This window comes from Pelodiscus sinensis, chromosome 4, assembly GCF_049634645.1.
Source record: "Pelodiscus sinensis isolate JC-2024 chromosome 4, ASM4963464v1, whole genome shotgun sequence".
Lineage (NCBI taxonomy): Eukaryota > Metazoa > Chordata > Testudines > Trionychidae > Pelodiscus > Pelodiscus sinensis.
The window spans coordinates 66,192,721-66,213,503 of NC_134714.1; the positions used below are offsets into that span (position 1 = coordinate 66,192,721).

The window sequence follows — 20,783 nt, forward strand, 5'->3', positions numbered from 1 at the left end:
TACCATTTGAAGCAACGTTTTCAGATTTTCGTTTGGTATGCAACTCTTCAGCTCTTGGTCTCAAGTTTGTTGCAATTCCAGTTCTTTTTTCTGAGCACTCAGAACTGGTAACTTTATAGTGAACTGATAAAACCAAACAAAAAATCCTCTATACTAGGATACAGGTAAAACAGTTACCAAGATAGTTCATAAATGAGAACAGTATTTGCTTGTTCTTTTCAGAATTTCTGGGTACCTGACTCACCTCTCTTCAACCTTCACTGTCAGATCCACACCTTGCCCCTGGAAAAGAAAGAACAATACTGAACCGAAGGATAGTTGTACAGATGGTCTCACCCAGTAAGCATAAAAATTCCCACTGCTTATCATAAAAAAAAAAAAATCTACACACAATCTATTCAGAAGTAAAGCCAACTTAAGGATGGACTATATTATGTTTTTACCATACACAAAAAACAAATGTGTGTTAGTTGGAGTGACCATTATTGTAGATTAAGAAAACAAAAAAAAGCTAGCAATAAATTCATCATATAGCAACACAGCAATATACTGTGGGACTGTATGGAATATGTGGATCATTATAATATTGTTGATACTACTATTATAAAATAGCAAGGAATCTGACCAGCTATGCCATGTGAGGTATGTACAAAAATGTTTCAATTTGCCAAGTACGCTAATCTTGTTTATAAGTTTGTATCATCTTTGAATTATTAATTATAGATACACAGGGCATTTTTGTATTCCAAACTTGTGCTTTTTTTCTGGGTGATGCCGCCAGACAGACTGGCATCAGCACCTGTTGACGGCCCATGAAGAGTTCTCAGTGGTACAATGAACCCATTAAAAAGAGCAATGGAATACACCTTATGCAATAGGAGGACTTGTAAGGGGGGGCATGCTGCCTATGGCCAGAGAACTCTAAAGCTTTTGCATCCCTATACGCATGAAGCTTGTGTTTGGGACACAGGAAGTATATGCTACATGGCAAGAGGAATATAAAGCTCAGGGATAAGCCCTCTTGTGCAAGAATTCTTGCGCAAGAGGGCCAGTGTAGACAGCAACGTTAATTTATTGCGCAAGAAAGCCCGATGGCTAAAATCTTTTGCACAAAGGCACATGCCAGAATAGATGCTCTCTTGCACAAATACTTTTAACGGAAAAACTTTTCCGTTAAAAGTATTTGCGCAAAATCATGCCAGTGTAGACGTAGCCATAGTGTTTAAGGGACTAGCTACCATGGTTTTCCACAGTTGAATCCAGAACATTTACCACATCACATGTCTGCTTTCTAGCAATCTGTCAGGCAGGCCAAAGTATTTCTTAGCCAAATTCAATTCCAAACCTGAAGGTCAAGTAAGTGTTAGAGGACAGGGGTAATTATTAAAGGAAAAATTAAAGGCATAAAGAGAAAAATAGTGGTAGGCTTATCCCTCATTCACTCGTACCCTTCACTTCCATTAGAACATTGCCCCTCTCTGATTAACCCCTTAATAGTCCTTATTTGCTCTACCAAACAACCTTCTCCTTGCCTCCCTTTATTCTCAAACTAAAGCCTTTCCTCCCTCAACACTGCCCTCCCTCCATTCCTTATCTCTGACTCATGCACCTCTTTCCCTTCCCCTTTATTGTAGCATGTAGCAGCTCCACTCAGATCCAAAAATCACTGTACTAGGTAGGAGGCTGTATAAACACATTGTCAAAAACAGTCTATGCCCTCAAATTCTTCTGACTTAAAAAATACCAACAAGGACAGTAACAAAAAGGCAACATAGCTTAAAAGCACAAAGCTTATCTTTGTCCACCATTTCCATGCCCCCAAATATATGTACATTGAAAAAAAGACTTGTACCTTTCCTAGTGGAACGCTAATTTCAAGTTCCTGTCCAAGAGGAAGTGTTGTAAGAGGGACTGATCCCACCCCTAAGCGTGCAGTGTGCATTTTCAGATCCTCACTCCATCCCTCCTGGGAATTAAAACATTTGGTTGAATACAGGGAAAAGTAATTATTTATATACATTTATAGAAGCATCCTTCCATCACTCAGGGTGCACTATACTTGCTATAAAAACATACCACTCAGCTAACAGAAAACCATATGTACACTGCTCAAATGAATAACAATGGTTGGTGGTTTAATTATACAACAATAAAAGCTTTTATTGTTACAGGTCAGGTTGAGACATGCAACTCAGGAAAAGATGTACCAATAATAGCTCCTTAAAAACCTCACTAACTTTGAAAAGTTAAAAATCACAAGCTAAAGTTACATAAAGAATTCTGACCTACCCAATCCACACACGTGGACCATTATATAGACACATTCCCAAAGACCAGCAACTAAACAAACTTGTCCTCTGAACTGGGATACATGGTAGTATGTGAAGATCCATTGAAGTCAATGGTCCCCTTTCTTTTGATTTTAATGGGAACCTGACTTTGCCCTTTCTAACCTTTAATAAAACCACGTGGCTCATCAGCAGATTAGAACCTTTAGACCTGCAGCACAGACTTCTGCCACTTGAGTAACTGATTGCTGTAGTAGGATACAACCCTCTCTATGGCTCTGAACTAGAGGGGATAAAACATTTTTCCAGTGGGTTTCACAGAGATTTGCTGACAGCACAGGAGTAATGAGAGCCAGGAGGTATTGGGTTCCATCCTAGCTTCTGAAGGGGTGTTTGCTCTAATGGACACAGACTTTTCTGCCCTTTCCCACCAACATTGATCCTTTCCACCCTGTATCTTCTAACCTGGCCCTGTTCAGGTCTTGTTTCTTCTCCACCCCTGGCTCCTCACCACAGTCTATGCTCCTCACCTAGCTAGGCCCAGTCTCTATACTGTGACCAGGTCAGTCCCACCCCGGGACCCTGACCCCTGTGCCGTCTACTCTCTCACCCTTTGAGGGCTGCAGCAGGGCCTTCACTTGCTAAGTTTGGGCTAGTCATAGCTGAGTAGCAAGCCCTTTTCTAGGCCCGCGGGGATAGGGAGCCATTCAATTCTCCCTGTTCGAGACCCTCACATCACCCTGCAGCCTTTAGCAGGGCTGGAGGTTCCTCCTGTTCCGCTTCTCTGACTCGCCTTACCGCTGGGTGGTTTGCTCCTCTTCACACTCTCTCCTCCTCCTTCTGCCCTAGAGAAGGCTTTTTAAAAGGCCCTGTGGCAGCCTAATTCAACTCACCTGGCCTTTTAACAGGCTTTTTACCCTTCCCTGTCACAGTACCTCAGGTTGCTCATTTCATAGCAGTCTCCTGGTTCAACAACTCCTAGTCTCAACCCTCCAGATTTTCCATCCCAGTCACCTCCCCAACTCAGAGTCTAAGTTTTCTTGCCCAGCATGCCCCAACCCCTTGTCTCTAGTCTACTGGCCCTAGCAGTCCCAGTCTCCCCCTCCTCTTCCAATCTGTCTCCACACCTGCAAACCTCTAGTCCCAACCTTCCTCCCCAGGTTCCTTGTCCAATCTCAGTGACCTCCCCACCCAGCATCCATGCACCAGTTTCTTAGCCCAGTCTCATTTATCCCCTACACTTTGCTCCTCATCAGATCTGGTCTGTCTCCACTCTCCCCACTACAGGGGTTTCTAGTCCCAGTCATCTTCCTCAAGCAGTCCCAATCTCTCCCTCCCAACTCCTCAAACAATCAGGTTTTCCACCCCATTCACTGGCTCTTACTCCCTTCCATTTCCCTCCCTACCTCCCAGTCTACTTGCCCAGTTGGTCTCACTTCATCCCATTCACATTTTCCTTCCCTGCCAGCCTCCAGGCCCTGCTCATTCCCTAAGCTCCTTGTTCCAGGCCACTACCATGCCTACCCCTTCCTAACATCAGCTCTTGTCCTTTCTACATTTGAGTAAAGCATTGCTCTCCTTCACCGTCCTTAGGTGTCAGCGGGAGGGCCATTCCGAGCACAGGAGAGAAGGGCTCCCCCTTGCTCCCACTTCCCATGCTTGGACTCAGAACATTCCACAGCAGAGCAGAATTGCAATTTTGCAGAGACGCTCTGCTTTGCTCCAAGGTGGAGCATGCCCTGTGTTGATGGAATCATCAGGTAATTCAGCTACAAAGTTCTAACATTTCTCTGCTGACCACATACAAATGACAATTTTTCAAGGGCTCCTAATCTGGCCAATTTAGGACAGATTTTCATAACAAGAGTCAGCACTACCAGCCCCATCCTCTAATTATTTGTTGAGCATTCTCACATCCAACCTTTAATATAAATAGTTCCTGTTTTAACATGATGGACTGATTTTCATCAACAGGTGCAAGAACTGTGTCAACTTTGCCTCTATTACTACTTCTCCATCCAGGGTAGCATATGAAATTATTATGAATGGTATAGAACTCAAGTCCTAAGTGTCATTTTTCAGGAGCCAAAGACCTGGCTTCAGAATGGATTAAAGCCTCTGAACAATGCTGTGTCTCACCTCTAGGACAGTTGTTGTTTGCAACAGCTCCAAGTGCAGTTCTGGGAGGATTTCTCTGTCGACATGGAAGAGAAATGGGATCTTCCTTCTCTCTTCTGAATCAGCACTGCAGAAAGTGGATGACCGATTCTCAAAGGCACCTGGCACAGACAACTTGACCTGACAGTTCTCTGAATAAGGAAATGAGAGATTCAGCCCACACAGTTAAGAACATACAGAGAAAAGGAAATCCCTAATATACTTCTCTAGATTGCAGTCACCTCTCCTCAGGTGACTCATGCCTCAGCAAGAATCCCCTCCCAGATACCAGAATTTCTCATATCGTCCAGAACAAGATCCACATTGATTCCCCAATGTTCTGCTTGCAATGCTTTGCCATTGATCATCTCCAGCTGTAATACCTACATACTCATCCTTCGTAACATTAAAATGCATTTCCTGGTTTCCAGTTGTAGGTCCTGGTCACCCTACCCAATACAGATACATTCCCAGCATAGGTGTGTTAGCTGTGCCCCAGCACTGCAGACAGCATTAAGGAGCTACATTAAGTGTAAGATGGAAATTTAATTTGGGTGGGTTCTGGCAGGAGGGACTAGTGTTATATTAGGGTATATATCTACACTACAGTGTTATTTCAAAATATCTTATTTTGAAATAATGCATCTACACACAAAATGTACTTCAAAATAGCTTTTTGTTATTTCAAAATAGCACGTCCACACTGATTGGACGATGAATCGCATTTAAGGCCAGCCGAAACTGGTTCCAGCTGGGCATCAGGTCAGAAGTTACCTTGTGGCCAGGGAGGCCAGCAGGGCACCCTGGGAAGGGCTGGAGGCCCCCTATGTTGAAATAAGCATCTACACAGCACTTATTTCGAAATAGCAATTTCAAACTTGGCACTATTCCTCGTGGAATGAGGTTTACCAATTTCGAAACAAGCCCTCTACTATTTTGAATTAATTTTGAAATAGCAATTAGCTTGTGTAGACGCTAGAAAAGTTATTTCAAAATAACAGCTATGTAGACATACCCTTACAGAATACCCCCAGAATTATCCTTGTTTGCCCCAGTAATCCTCACATTCCCCCTTTCTGTAGGAATGCAATCTGCCCTTTGCCAGCCAGGTGAACAAAAGGACTGCTAGAACTGAACCAGGTGGACGTCCCTGAGGTCCTATTAAGTCCATATCAATGTTTTTTTCATAGAACGCCATAACAAGATGCAGTTCCCCACCCTACGCTCAGCCACTCACACCCTGAACTGGATGGATATGTCAAAGGAAGGACATATCTATCACAGTTCAGGGCAACTGCACCTGTATTTCACCTTCACAGTCCCCCGCATGCACCCATAGTAGGCTCCCAGTTCCTCAACTGTCCTCTCTTGGGCAGAGACCACATTTCTCTCCCTTCTGATCAGAGTTTTTCCAGGCTGCACAGGTCCCTGCCTACACCATGATATCCACAGCAAACAAGACTCCATAAACTGGCCAGCATCTGCACGTCACTTTCTACTAGAAAGAGTATGAGTAGCTATAGTTGCCACCACTTATAAGTTACCACACAACCCTTCCTAAGCCTGCACATTTGTTCTTAAGGTGAGAGCATTACAGAGAAAACATACTAAACAAGAAAGGAACCTACATGTATGCCTATAAGGTTACCAGAGATCACCCCTCAACTCCAGCAAGAGCTCTATTACTTGTCAGCCCTTCAAAACCCTCAAAGGGTTTTTTTCCTCTGATCACAAGTTTGTAACAGCGATAATAGTTCAGTCTTTCCTTCACACAGCTTGGGCCTTTGATCCTGACCACATGGAAAAGATGGTCAGCAGAAAAAAGCCCACAATATTACACAACTTTTGCATATAATGCAATGGACTTAATTGAATAAGATTTTTCAAGGATATTGCAGGAAATTGCCATGCCTGTCACAAGACTTACCCTGTATTATCCATTTGGTCTTCTCACTTTTATTGATGGAGCCTTGGACACGCAGGCAGGGATGAGCCTGTGTGAAAAGAATGGGCTGTAAGAACTTAACTCTGACTAGGAAGATGTGTTCATTTCCTCATTGGTGCTACTGTTAGTGTCTGGTGAAAAGTTGCTAGATGAATCATCTCAGGATAAAACTAAGTTCCATTCAGGACAGATTTGTTCCTACATCCCAGAAGAGCATTTTCCCTAAGCAAGACTCTCCTTGTCATTCTTAGAATGACTCTACGGCTTGAGCACTTTCCTCCAACTTCTTAGTCCTGGCTGTTTCAGAGCTAAACCAATGCCAAGTAAAATTGGCCTTGAGAGATTGGCTCCTAAGCTTGTTTGTTACTAAAGGGCACAGGAAAGGGAGAGCAGGGATGTGAAGAGGCAAATGTACCACTCCTGTCTTCTATGGAAGTCAACATGTACTTCAGCACTGGGAGAAGTCCAAAATACTCCCTTCATCACACACACATTCTCCAGAAACACAAAATCTGTCTCATTGCAAACACACTGCAATGAAAGGGTATGTCTAGACTACATGCCTCTGGCGACAGAGGCATGTAGATTAGGCTACCCGGCATAGGAAAATGAAGCAACGATTTAAATAATCACCGCTTCATTTAAATTTAAATGGCTTCCGTGCTGAGCCCATCAGCTGTTTGTTGGCTCAGCGCGGTAGTCTGGACACTCTGCGGTCAACATCAAAGGCATTTGTCAACCTCCCCGGGATGCCTCATGGGATGAGGTTTCCTGGTGAGGTCGACAAATGCCTTTGATGTCGATCGCGGAGCTTCCAGACTAGCGCGCTGAGCCAACCAACAGCTGATCGGCTCAGCACGGCAGCCATTTAAATTTAAATGAAGCAGTGATTATCTAAATCGTCACTTCATTTTCCTATGCCGGGTAGCCTAATCTACAAGCCTCTGACGCCAGAGGCACGTAGTCTAGACATACCCAAAATGATTAACCCTTTTTGCCACATATGGCAATGTCAAGAAATGCTTACATGTGACAGTGTAACAAATGGAGAAAGTGGGTCATGTCACCTTTAGTGGTAGGTCCACTGGAGTATAACAGCCTACTTCTGCAACCAGCTAATGGAGTTATTTTTTAGCTCATGAGGTTGAGGTTTCTTCTTTGGTACTTACAGTGCTGGGTAGGTCCCCACCTGACACCATGTAGGGAAGCAAGACCCATCACTACATTAGCAGCCAAAGAGAGTGTTTCTTTATTTTTCCCCCATTAAAAAAAAAGAAGGGAAGAGACTGAAAGGGAAGTGTGGAAACCAATGCACCACCGACACCACAACCCACACCAAATAACAGTCCTCCAGCATGTAAGCAAAACAATATAACTTCTGCTCACCACTAGAACGCCATTGGTGATGGCCTCAGTGGGGGGAACTGTGCTGTGGAAATGAAGGGAAACATGAATGAGTTTTGGGTTTCTTAGCTACAGTCCCCCCCTTACCTCCCTCTCCCAACTCACTGCACTTGGGGCCTAACCAGTGATTGGCTTTTTATAATCTATAATCTAACACTGAAACAAATGCTTCCTTCATGTGCGACAGAAGTTTTCCACTATCAGAGGAGAAATAGCATCTTGGTTTTTGATACAGCTGCTTTGGATTCTCCCACCTTGTCAGGGGATAGCCAGAAGCCAGGGCAGAAAGATTTGAACAGGAGACCAGTCCTCCCAGACATACTGCAATAAAACACTGGACTATGTACTGTGAAATATCCAGATGCATTAATCTGCCCTAGATACACCTAAAATCGTGTCTTCCTTAGCACAGTGCTTCAACAAGCCCTTCAAGCTGAGGAAGCAGCAGCCCTGTGGACACACAGAATGGCACCCCCTTATATAGTGAGTGTGCTCAGAAGCGCGACAGTAGATTATAAAAGGGTTCATTCAAGCTGGATGTACAGTTAGCAGTACTTGGAGGGAACCTCACCTTTCCTCTAAGGAAAATTCCACGTCCAACTCTTCTTTCCCTTCTTTTTCCTTGAAAGAGACCATATACACAAAGGATCATATAAATATTGGAGAGCACATTTCATAGCTCCAGACCCTCACAGATCCATTTTTCCCCTTCCATGATAACTTCTATCCATAGAATCTCTGTACTTGAATAATAAGTGCTTAGCAGTAGGAATATACCACTGATCACCTGACCAAGATGGTGCTGGAGGAAAAATACCAAAGCAACCCTCCTCTTCATTAGCACTGCATTTCAAAAAGAGGAACTGCACAAAAATGAGGAAGCATTTAAATGAAAAGGAACAGTCATAAGAGTGAAATGCCTGAAAGCTTCATGACCACTTTTTAAAAATAACATCATAGAACTTCATACAAAATGCAGTCCCCCAAATAAAAAGAAAAGTAAGAGGATCAAAAAAATGCTATCAGGGCTAACCAATAGAGAAAAGGAAATTGTTAAAAAACAGAAAAGATGTCCTTCAAAAATTAGAAGTCAAATCCCACTGAAGAAAATAGAAGAGAGCATAAACTCTAACTACTCAAGTGTAAAAATATAACTAGGCAGGTCAAAAAAGAATCTGAGGAGCAACTAGTATGACACACAACTTAACAGAAAAAATATGCAAACATTTCAGAAGCAGGAAGCCTACCAAAAAAACCAAACCAGTGGGGCCTTTGGAGGACTGAGGTGCTAAAGGAGCAGTCAAGTCAGACAAGACTGTTGCAAAAATGAATTATTTGTGTCAGTCTTCTCTTCTTAGGACATGATGGAAAGTCCCACCCTGAGACATTGTTTCTGAGGTATTCTCCCAGATAGAGGCATCAACAGAGAAGATTTTGAAATATATTGATAAACAGTAATAAGTCACCAGGACCAGATTGTATTCACCCAAAAGTTCTGAAGGAATTCAACCATGAAACTGCGGCACTACTAACAGCGGTATGTAACCTATTGCTTAAATCAGCCTCTAATGGCTAATGTAACACCAGGGCAGTTAGCCTACATTCAGGCCAATTGGTTGAAACTATAATAAATAATAGAATTATCAACACAATATGGCTGTGTCCAGACTCAGGGTTTTTTTCGAAAAAAGTAGCCTTTTTTCGAAAAAACTTCACCTGCATCTAGACTGCAGCCGCGTTCTTTCGAAATTAAATTGAAAGAACGTGGCTTTTCTTTCGACGGCAGAAAACCTCATTTTACGAGGAAGAACGCCTTTTTTCGAAAGTGTTCTTTCAAAAAAAGGCGTTCTTGAATGCAAACAGGGGTTTTTCGAAAGAGAGAATCCAAACTGCCTGGGTGCTCTCTTTCAAAAAAGCAGCTTGCTTTTTCGAAAGTACCACTTGCAGTCTAGACGCTCTTTTTCGAAAGAGGCTTGCAGCCTAGACGTAGCCTATGTTGGGAAAGAATCAACAAAGCTTTTGTAAAGGGAAATCATGCCTCACCAATCTATCAGAATTCATTTGGACATAAGTGACACCATGTGTAGTAGTCAATTGCGGAAGAATTTTGTACGTGATAGTTTAGGGGTGGTGAGGCCTGCATTCTTCCCCCCCCCCTTTTTCCCTATATCTGATGAGCCAGAAGCAAGTCTTTGAAACACACGCCATTTAAGATAAGCATTGTTGCCAGTATAGCAAGAACAAGTATAAGATAACAGTAAAGCACAAGATTTCCAGGGCTTACTCATTAGTGCTGATGTAGAGCTTAGCTGTTAGTTATGATCTGGTTCTGATCTGGATAAACAATTCTGTTTACCCTAACGTACTGATCACATAAACAGGGCCAAAGGACAAGAAGATCCAGATCAGAACCAGATCATAACTAACAGCTAAGCTCTACATCAGCACTAATGAGTAAGCCCTGGAAATTTCCAAACTGCCAAACAAGGCAGGAAAACTGTATTTAAGGCTGCCTTAGAGCCTAGCGAATCAGACCTCCCCGATGGGCTTTGGGTACCGGTGCCTCGGAAGCTGAGACAACCTCCCACTTCGTCCGCAGCCTACATTACATTAATGTAGTCGGCAAGAGTAAGTCTCAGGTCCGACACTGGGTTCCCAAAGTACAAAGGACACCACATAGGTATCTGTCAAACACAAGTAGTTTATTTCTTGACAGCTAACAGCTGTGCCCCATAAATGGAAGAACAACATAACAAAGAAGCTGCTTATCTTACGTCCCTTCCTGCAAGCCTGGGACCCCGGGTAGGCTGCGGATCAAGTGGCTTTGTTTGGCAGTTTGGAAATTTCCAGGGCTTACTCATTAGTGCTGATGTAGAGCTTAGCTGTTAGTTATCGATCTGATTCTGATCTGGATCTTCTTGTCCTTTGGCCCTGTTTACATGATCAGTACGTTAGGGTAAACAGAATTGTTTATGCGTTCTTGTGCTTTACCGTTATCTTATACTTGCTCTTGCTATACTGGCAACAATGCTTATCTTAAATGGCGTATGCTCCCAAAGACTTGCTTCTGGCTCAACAGATATAGGGAAAAGGGAAAAAGGGGAGGGAGGGAAGAATGTAGGCCTCACCACCCCTAAACTATCACATACAAAGTTTTTCCGCAATTGACTACTACACCATGGATACAGTGTACTTGGACTTTGAGAAAACCTTTGACAAGGTTTCACCAAAGGCTTTTAAGCAGAGTAAGTGGCCCTCCCATGGATCAGTAACTGGTTAAAAGACAGGAAACAAAGGGTAAGAATTACATGATCCGTTTTCATTGTGGAAAGAGGTATCCCCCAAGGATCTGTACAAGGACTAGTGCTGTTCAACATATTCATCCATGATCTGGGGAAATGAATAAACACTGAGATGGCAAAGTTCAATGCTGATAAAAGTAAAATAACACACACTGAAAAGCATAATCTCAACTATGCATGCAAAATGGTGGGGTCTAATAGCTGTTACTGCTCAAGGAAAAGATTGAGCATATTCAGAGAACTATCCACAATACGCAGCAGCAGTCAAAAAAAGCTAACAATGTCAGGAAACATTAATAAAAGGATATACAGTAAGACAAAACAGCATAATTCCACAACATAAATCCACTGTTTGCCCACACCTTGAATACTACATGAAGTTCTGATTATCCCAATTCAAAAAAGATGTATTAGAATTGGAAAAGGTACAGAGGTGGCCAACAACAACAATTAGGAGTATGTGGGGAACAGCTTCCATATGCGAAGAAATAAAAAAGATGGACTGTTTCACTTGGATGGAGTCCCTCCAGATTTACAGGGAGAAAACTGTGGCACACACACACAGGGCAAAATATATAAGAAAACACTGTGGTTACAAATCTTAAATGGGAGTAAACTAGAGGTGACAGTAAGAAACAAGTACTTTGTTACTAAAAAACCAACTGATTTATGATAAGTTCCCAGAAAGTCTTTAGTTACAGCAGTGCCATGACAGCACTCAGATGAGGTGGGACTGTTTGTGACTGTTCTTGCCATACAGCAGAGAAGCTCAGTTGTAACGTGATTGAAGCTATGAAGAGCAAACAAAATGCAAACTTGTTTATATCATCTGGTTTCCAGGACAAATTCAGCAGCCTGCAGTGGAGACCTTTTCAAAAAATAAAATTATACCCAGTTTCATCAAAGGTGTGATGAGGAATGTGAAGACAATAAGGAGTTTAAATCTGAATCTTTAATATTTTCACCAGTGACTCAATATCAAATATCATCAATAGTTCTGAGAGTGTCTCATTTTGTGAGTCCTGGAAGCCAAACAAAAGTGAGTTTGAGCACAGGGCTACGGTGGAAGCTCCAAAGGAGATAAAATGTCGAATGTGATTATTCAGCATGATCACTACAATGTGACCCAGGACAACTGCACAGATTGAAATGTGTCAGCCTCATTAGCCTCGGCTTTGGAAACAAATATTTAATAAATCAACAATCACCACATAACTAATGTGGAAAGTAATCCTGCTACAACTACCAGCTTCTTTATCACTTGTCAATTGCACATTCCTACCTGCACTAGTCTTTTCCCCACTGGGAAGCTGAGTAGAAAAGTCTCACCTTTGGATTTAGCACAAATGTGTGATTCAAAGTCTGCCCTGGGTTAATATTTCCCACATCAAAATCAATTGCAGCAATGCGACTCCTCAGCACAATGTCTTTGTCATAGAAGGTGAACTCCAGGATATTCTGCAGTGGGAGAAGAGAGAAATCTTATCTACAGAGAAATAATAAAATTGATCATAGCCTAAAGTGGAATAAAGGTACATTCTTGAATTTGTTATTCTGTCTTTTGTCCTTTCAAACAACTAAAACATTTCCCCTACTGAGTTTGTTTTGTCATGTCCCTGTTAAATGAAAAATCTCCTCATGGATTTTCCTTCTGCTGGCATGTCCCTCGGACTGAAGAATGAGGGACAGCCAACGCACTCATGGCCATTATTGCATGACCACCTCACTGAACATAGGACTCCTGAAGAGGTGGAATAATCAATAGGCATGGCAGGCATCTATGCGACTTAAATAGAGTGGCAGTAGTGACTGGAGCTGCCAAATATACAAAGTATTCTTGCCAGTAACAGACCTGGGGTCTGAAAGGAGCAAACGAACAGAGCAAGACGAAGAGGCAGAACTTTGTGAAGAGACACGCCCACCCCATCAGGACTCCTGGGCTTTATCTCAACTCTAGAAGGAAAGTGGGGTCTAGTGAGTTACAACAAGGGGGCAGATCCATTTCAGCTCTATATAAGAACATCAGAATGGCCATACTGGGTCAGACCAATGGTCCTTCTAACCCTGTATCCTGTCTTCCAACAGTGGCCAATGTCCAGTGCTTCAGAAGGAATAAACAAAAGAGAAAAGCATCATGATCCATCCCGTCTTGTGTTATGTTAGTGAAAGAATGAATAACATTTCCTTATTCTATTTTTCCACACCATTCATGATTTTCTAGACACTTAACATATCCCCAAACCTTTTAGTCATTTCTTTTCCAAGCTGAAAAGTCCCCGTTTTGTTACTCTCTCCTCACATGGAAAGCTGTTCCTTTACCCCCAATCATTTCTGTTGCCCTTTCTGTACCTTTTCCAAATACAATGTATCTTTTTAAAATGGAGTGACCAGATCTGCGTACAATATTCAAGATATGGGCATACATTGACTTTATATAGAGGCAATATGGTATTTTGTCTCATTATATATTCTTTTCCTAATGATTCCCTATATTTGGTTAGCCTTTTAGCTTTTAAATTGCCACTGCACGCTGAACAGATGTTTTCAGGGAACTCTCCACGTTGAGTGGTAACAGCTATTTTAGACACCATCATTTTTGTATCTATAGTTAGGATTATATTTTTCCATGTGTGTTACTTTGCACTTTTCAACACTGAATTCTATCTGCCCTTGTGTTGCACAATCACCCATTTTCGTGAGATCCCTTTGTAACTCTGTGCAGTCAGCTTTGGATTCATCACTATTTACCCCTATTTCAAAAACATTTTATAAGTTTAACATCAGTGGTCCAAATACAAATCCCAACAGCACAACACTCATTCCTATTCTTCTCCCCTCCCACTCCCCCCCCCCATCTTTTAAGTGGAATACCCAGCAATGTTTTCATGATGCTCTAAAGATCCTTCAATTATTTGAATGTCCAGGCTTTTGTTATTCTTAATCACCCTGCCTCTCCCTTTTTATAATAAACTCCCTGCCCTAAAGGCAAAGCTGCAAGCTGCTCATTTAAGAACTGCCTCTGGAACCAGAGTATGGGCTTTAAGCAGACCTCAAGTATGAAATCCAAGGGTCCAAACTTGGGGGGAAACTATTGCCTCCCTAACCCCCCATAAATGGTGTTACTGTGCTGACACTGCTTGGCTATCAATAGGAAATTGATTTCTGTTGATTTCTTTTAGCAAAGACTGATTTAATATACATCTCTAGGACACCTGGTCTACAAACCAGGCCAGGAGCCAAAGCATTTTCAAAGGGCAAACCAGGTTAGAGCTCAATTAGCCAGTCCTGCATCACATCCTGTTGAGGAACAGCATTTCCACCTTACCCCTTTCCATCAAACTCCTGTAAGGGGATGCTGAATTAGATTCCCCATCTCCAGTTATGGTTCCTAGTTAAGGAGGCAGTGATGTAATGATTTGAATTTTGGACTGGAAATCTGACGTCTAATCCTGGCTTTGTCACAGATTTGCAGTGTAGTGTGAGGTGACCTACAACACATTTGTGCCTCAGTTTTCATATGTTTGCAACAGGTTTCTTACCTGACCATACTGAAATCTTGTGAGGATTAGTCTGTATGGCACTTCAAGATGTACAGTTCTATATAAGCATATTATTCAACTTACAAACACTTTCCTTTGAGAAACAGCAAAAGGAAAATTTCTTCATCTATTGTCACACCTTCTCAAGAATCCTTAAAAAGCCCAGTGTCTACTTTTCCCTGCACTACTATTTTTCCAAAATCTTGTTTTAATAAACAAGACGACGGGACTCTAATTTACCTCCTACATTTGTGTTGGCCGAAATACACCTTCCCAGTGAAATGAAGACCTAGATAGAGGCAGATGTTGGATCTTTGAATTTTATTTCTGTATTTCTGTCTCTTGTAAATAAAGATCCTTTGTTTTGTTTTGAATACTAAGATCCTTCAAATGCAAGACCATAGAGTATTCTAGCCAGCTCCATGTCAAAGAAACGCACCTCACCTTCACAATACTGTGGATCCTGTATTTAAAGGTTTCATTCCACTCTGGATCATTGGAATTATAAACAACCTGTGTTCGAGATGTGACTGGAGATGCGGTTGGAAGATCCAATGCCACATAGCAGTCTGCCTTGGATACTGGAAGGCAGGACAGAAGACTGGCATCAGGAAAACCTTATCAACACAGCTTTCTTCACAACCCATCATTTCTCATTATTCACTTTCTTTTCAGTCTTTAATTCAAGCTATTGAATATCAACAATGTAACATTCAAAATGGCTGTCATAACAAACATGTTCCTATGGAGCCAATTGCAATGAAGATGAAAAAAGCATCCAAAGCAACAAAAATTGAGGTTAGTTACCTCTAACTCATGACACTATATATATATTTGTTAGTGTTTAAGGTGCCACAGAACTACTCATTTTTTAAGTTAGAGACTAACACAGCTACACCTCTGAGACTATCTCAGTGGTTCTCAAAGTGTGGTCTGCAACCTTCTTGCAGACAGGCCACAGGCTCAGGGCTTGGCTCGGCTCCTCCCACAGTAGGGAACCTGTGCTGGCAGCACTCCAGCCCCTGAGTGGTTGGAGCACCAGCACCGGCTTCCCGGGGAGGGGGAAAAGAGCCCCAAGCCTCACAGGGAGAGGAAGCAGTTCTGCGCATTGTTGCTCCCCCCTCCCGATGGCTGGGGAACAGCAGCACAGGAAACTGCTCACCTGGAGGCTTTCCCCACTACTCCCATTGGCCAGAATCACAGCCTGCTCCAGCTCCCAAACTTCCAGACAGATCTCTCTGTTTTGCTCCCTGACAGCACCCTCCCACACACTGAACCCCTCATTTTGGCCCCACCCCAGAGCTTAGAGGGGCCCACAAAATCTATTAGCTCTGGGACCCCAGAAGAGTTCATCTGGCTGGTGGGAAGCCCTGAATCTCTGTCCTCCCTTCCCTCTTCATCCCTCCCCCATGGGGCTGGATCATGATGGGAGTGAGGTCAGGGACCACATCAGTTGAGGTGCATGTTGATTTTTTTATTTATTTATATAGCTAGCTTCTAACTTTTGTGCGGCCTCCAACTGATTTTTCTGTAGGTCAGTAGCCTCCAACCTGAAAAAGGTTCCAGACCCCTGCCATAAACAGAGAATGTTGAAACCTTTTGTTTTGGACATACATTAATATATTACTTTATTTAAAATGAAGTTTGGTAAACTAACATGATAAAGTTAAAGCATTTAATCTGTTTAATAGTTTTTGATTTATAGTATTTCCTTTCTTACCAGTTATATACAGCTTTATGTTTCAGCTTGCATATTTATGTTTTTATGCCCCAGGAGCATTCAGAGATTAAGAGAAGGCAATTTGTTACCAAGGGTAGTTGGCCGGTGATCCACAGAAAGATTTGTTTTGAGCAGGGTGGACCGCAGACCAAAAAATTTGAAAACCACTGTTCTGACTGGAAGCTCTTGAAGATGTGTAGCCCTATCTGTATTCCACATGGTGCCAGAAATGCTAACCTGCAGCGTCCACTGGCCTTTACATGTGCAGGAGCTCACTCCAGCCTGAGGACGTAAGAGGTGGTGTGGGCTTCTCTAATACCATGAAGACAGCAAGACCCAGAGCCGAAGTGAAGGAGGACAGGTAATGGAATACAGACACCAACCACACATCTGAGAGCGTACCAAGTAATTAAACTAATTTCTTCTTCAAGCACTTGTCGTCCCTACATGCAGCAGTTTCTAGTGCCGGTCTGCAGACCAGTGCTGGGCCACAAACCTCTGGCTTCCAGGCCACGGCAGTGCCGGAGTGGAAACCAGCTGTCTGTGGTGGTTCTGGGGGCCAGAGCTGGGATACACATTGGCCCCCTGAGCTGCTGCACAGGAGCCAGCTTCAGCTCTGGCAGCCGCCCGCCACATGGGGTTAAAGCCAACTGTTTGCAGTGGCTCCGGGGGCCAGGGCTGGGATACATATTTTGGCGGACTGGTAGCATTTTATTCGCATATTTGCATATTCGTTATATAATGCAAATAAAATGTTACCAGTCCGCCAAAAATTTGTGAATGAGTTTTCCGGTTCGTGGTATAAAAAACATTGGGAACTACTGCCTGTGTGTATTTCTGGAGGAGACTGAAAAGATGCCAGTGGCAAAGATGCTGCAAGTACTGCAACTCTTACTACTGCATCTGCAGCAGAGACCTCAACTAGCATGTGTGGAGCTCCCGGTAGCTGCTCTGCATATACCCGCTATCAGTACTTCCTGCAGGGAGGCTGTAGGAACAGTTAGTACTTTTGTGGTGTGAGCCCTTAACCCATCAGGCAGAGGGACAAGTGCTAGCTGATAGCATGTGATGATGTTTCCAGAAATCCATTTAGAGATTCTCTAACAAGATGTAGCTTGTCCTTGTGACCTATTTGCTATGGAAAGAAATAGACGAGGCAATTGTCGGGTAGATGTGGCCCTCTGCAGGAAGAATTCCCAGGCACAACTGACATCAAGGGAATGAAATTTCCTCTCCACCACAGAGGCATGAGTTCCCAGGAAGAAAAAAGGTAAATGGATAATTTGGTTGACACGGAATTCAGAAACAACTTTGGGAAGGAATTTAGGATGCAGCAGAAGGGAGACCTTTTTGTGTGAAAAATAGTACGTGGTGAGTGTGCCATGTGGGCTCTCTTCTCGCTCACCCTTCTGGCTGAGGTAATAGCAACTAAAAATTCAACTTTCATGAATAAGGTGGGATATGGAACATGTTCAAATAGCAGCCTGGTGAGTACTACTAGGACAAGATGAAGGTCCTCTTGAGATGCAATTTGACAACTGGCAGAAAAGTTCTAACTAGGCCTTTCATCAATTTCAATATTGTAGGATGAGTTAAGATGTAACATCTCTTTATTGGAGGACAAGCACTGATCTCTGCAAAATAGACCTGCAGTGAGTTAACAGAGAGATCTAAAAGCTTTAAAAATAGGAGGTAAATTAAAATGACTAGGGTATCTCAGAACTTGGGGAAGGCAGTTTATTTTGAGCCCAGGTCTTCGAGCCCAAGCATCTTCATTTAACTAGATAGCAGGTCCTTGCTGACTCTTTCCTATTTTGAATAAGAAATATCTTGGATGAGTGCCAAGCAAACATGCTCTAGTTCTGATGCCCATCCAAACAGCAGTCCATGAGGGGGAGTAGGTTTGGATGAGGGTGTCTGATTCTGCCCCCTTCCTGAGTATGGAGATCCAGGAAGCAGCAGATCCTGAGAGGAGGATCCAAAACTCTCTGGGCCACTGAGTATGAGGAGAATGTGTTTCATGATGGATATTTCTCAAGACCCATGGCAGTGGGAGAACAAGAGGAAAGAAATGTTTGGATTTGTCCATCCATGACAACAGGAGAGCATTGCCCTGAAAGCTATGATCCACTGAGCACTACAAGGGAAGCTTCCTCTTTGTTTGGGACAAAAAGAGAATAAGATCTGATGAAGGTATTGCCCACTGAATAAATCTCTCATTCAGGATGGAGCTATGTATCTCCCACTCACAGTCTGCAGAGAAGTGTCTGTTGAGCTTGTCTGCTAAAGAGTATTGGAAAGTACGCAGCTAGGATAATGATGCAGTTTCTGGTGCACACCTGTTCCAACGTCTGACTGTTGCGAAGTCTGACTGTTTCTAGGCAAAGGAGAAGAGATTTTGCTCTGTCCTGGTCATTTATGTAAAAGACCCATGGTGATGTTGCACAATATTACTTGGACATGGAGAAAATAAAAGTAGAAGAGATGCCTGCCTACTTGCCACACACTCTGCCTTCAGTTCCAGTAGGCTAATGTGCAGGCTGGCCTCCCATGGGGTCCAAATACCTTGCACGGTGTGGCTATTCAGGTGAGCACCCCAACCCGTAAGGGATGCACCTATTAGAATGGTGATACTAGGGGCAGGAGTGATGAAAGGATGACAACTCTCATTGCATCCAGATTTGACCACCAAAGAAGAAAGAGAATAGTCACTCTCATGAGCTCCTTGTCTGGTGCATAGCCTGACCAGATTCAAGCCTGTAGGCAGCATAGATGAAGTCTGGCAAATGGTGTCACATAAATGCATGAGGCCATATGACCTAGAAAAGAAAAGCACAGCACAGCTTGACCATTGTCTTTGATCAATAAGTAATCTATTGTATCAGAAATCTTTCTGTGGGGAAGATAGCTTTTGTTGAAATGGAGGCCAGTGTCCCATTGGTAAAGTGTATCGCCAGTGTGGGTGTTAATCTGGACTTCTGTTTATTTTCACAGACAACCATCACTCCTAGAAGATGGAGCAAGAGCAAAGCCACCAATCTGGTCTCTTGGCTGGAGCAACCTACTATGAGCCAACCATCATAATACAGGAAACCTGAATTCTGAGAACTTCTCCCAGGTTCTTTATGTTGTAGGGTCAGTTTATCACAGTTAATTATATAATCCCAACCTCTAAGCATAGTGCACTAAGATACAGGTGCAGTTAGATGAACTAGAAGAAAGGCTGTGTTCTCCCTATACCTTTTCCCACACACAGCCTGCAATTCCTACAGGGGATCCCAGAAAAAAAATTCCCCATATCTGTCTGTAGAAACCTGTGTATGGATGTGCGCACACAAACAGATAGCATGTTTACTGAATCTCTATACATAAATAAGAGATAGTTAGGTACCCAGTTACCTAATTTGCATAGACAAATGGCTGTTTATATGCACAATGTTTTTTCACGTGTAGAAAATGTGCTCTTTTTTGTAAATGCCACCATATTTAAAAATCAGGCTAACAACAAACTCTAGTTAAGAATAACTTTAATTTGAAAATAAATGCAGAATTTTCAAAGGGAGTTGACTAAAGGAACTGAACATTGTCACCTAATTGTGTTTAATTTATTTTTTAACACACCCAGGGAAGGATTTATACAAAATTGAATGTTTAAAAATAAAAATTCACTTTGCACTCCCCCTAGTTTTTACATTAGTGAAACTATTTACATCACTGAGTTTTACTTCATTTTCACCAGTGTCAGAGAAAAAAAAAATCAAGAGCAACATTTTTTGTCCTATCAATTTTGTCATTGTCATTACACAGTTCCTCCATGTTACTAATGTACCTTGATGTAATTAACAAGACTCTCTCATTCTATTGGCTCTCCTTGTTGGCCTCAGTTAAAAAATTAAGACTAAAAACCTGTGAATGTTAATTTAGTGTTTATGACAGAGGCCAGAAGGCACTATGGAACCGAAGTAGTTTGTTCACAGAAAATTAGTTGGTATAATTTTGGTCAAAGACTTACACAGGTCAGTGGCACGAATGTTTCTAGCTCTGAGGACTTTCACCGTGAGGTTATAGTATGGATGCTTCTCATGCTGAAAAGACAATCAACCCAAATGTCAAACTCTGCCACAGTCCACCTAAAGAAAACTGCTAAAATCAAACAAAAACAGGGGAACCAGCCAGCGCGAGTTGCTTTGCCTATGAAAACTAAGAACCACTTCAAACTGAGGAAGCGGAAGCTAATCAGGCTAAGCCAAGTAGAACTGGTCTACTTTTCCTTACCTACTTCAACAATCTGTCTTTATAGCTCAGATTTGCCTACTCATCTTCAGAGTCAGTTGTCTGCATTAAACTGAGGACTATGAACCACGAAAAAGTCCTCGCAAAGGGACAGGGAGTAGTTATGGTGGTCAGAATACTTCTATATAACCTAAG

The 20,783-nt window shown here is 42.5% G+C and overlaps 1 protein-coding gene across 3 annotated transcripts in view; it reads right to left on the reverse strand.

The window, feature by feature from the left end:
- Positions 1-20,783, reverse strand: part of LOC102449068 (cytosolic phospholipase A2 zeta-like) — a 44,336-nt gene that overhangs the window by 15,099 nt on the left and 8,454 nt on the right. For all 3 annotated transcript variants that reach the window (XM_075927219.1, XM_075927218.1, XM_025188328.2), the window contains 9 exons: positions 20,368-20,440; positions 15,080-15,216; positions 12,426-12,554; positions 8,366-8,415; positions 7,777-7,819; positions 6,373-6,439; positions 4,428-4,597; positions 1,853-1,966; positions 245-282 (listed from right to left, as the gene is read on the reverse strand). In XM_075927219.1, the coding sequence (XP_075783334.1) occupies positions 245-282; positions 1,853-1,966; positions 4,428-4,597; positions 6,373-6,439; positions 7,777-7,819; positions 8,366-8,415; positions 12,426-12,554; positions 15,080-15,216; positions 20,368-20,440 (821 nt within the window). The remainder of the gene's footprint in view (positions 1-244; positions 283-1,852; positions 1,967-4,427; positions 4,598-6,372; positions 6,440-7,776; positions 7,820-8,365; positions 8,416-12,425; positions 12,555-15,079; positions 15,217-20,367; positions 20,441-20,783) is intronic.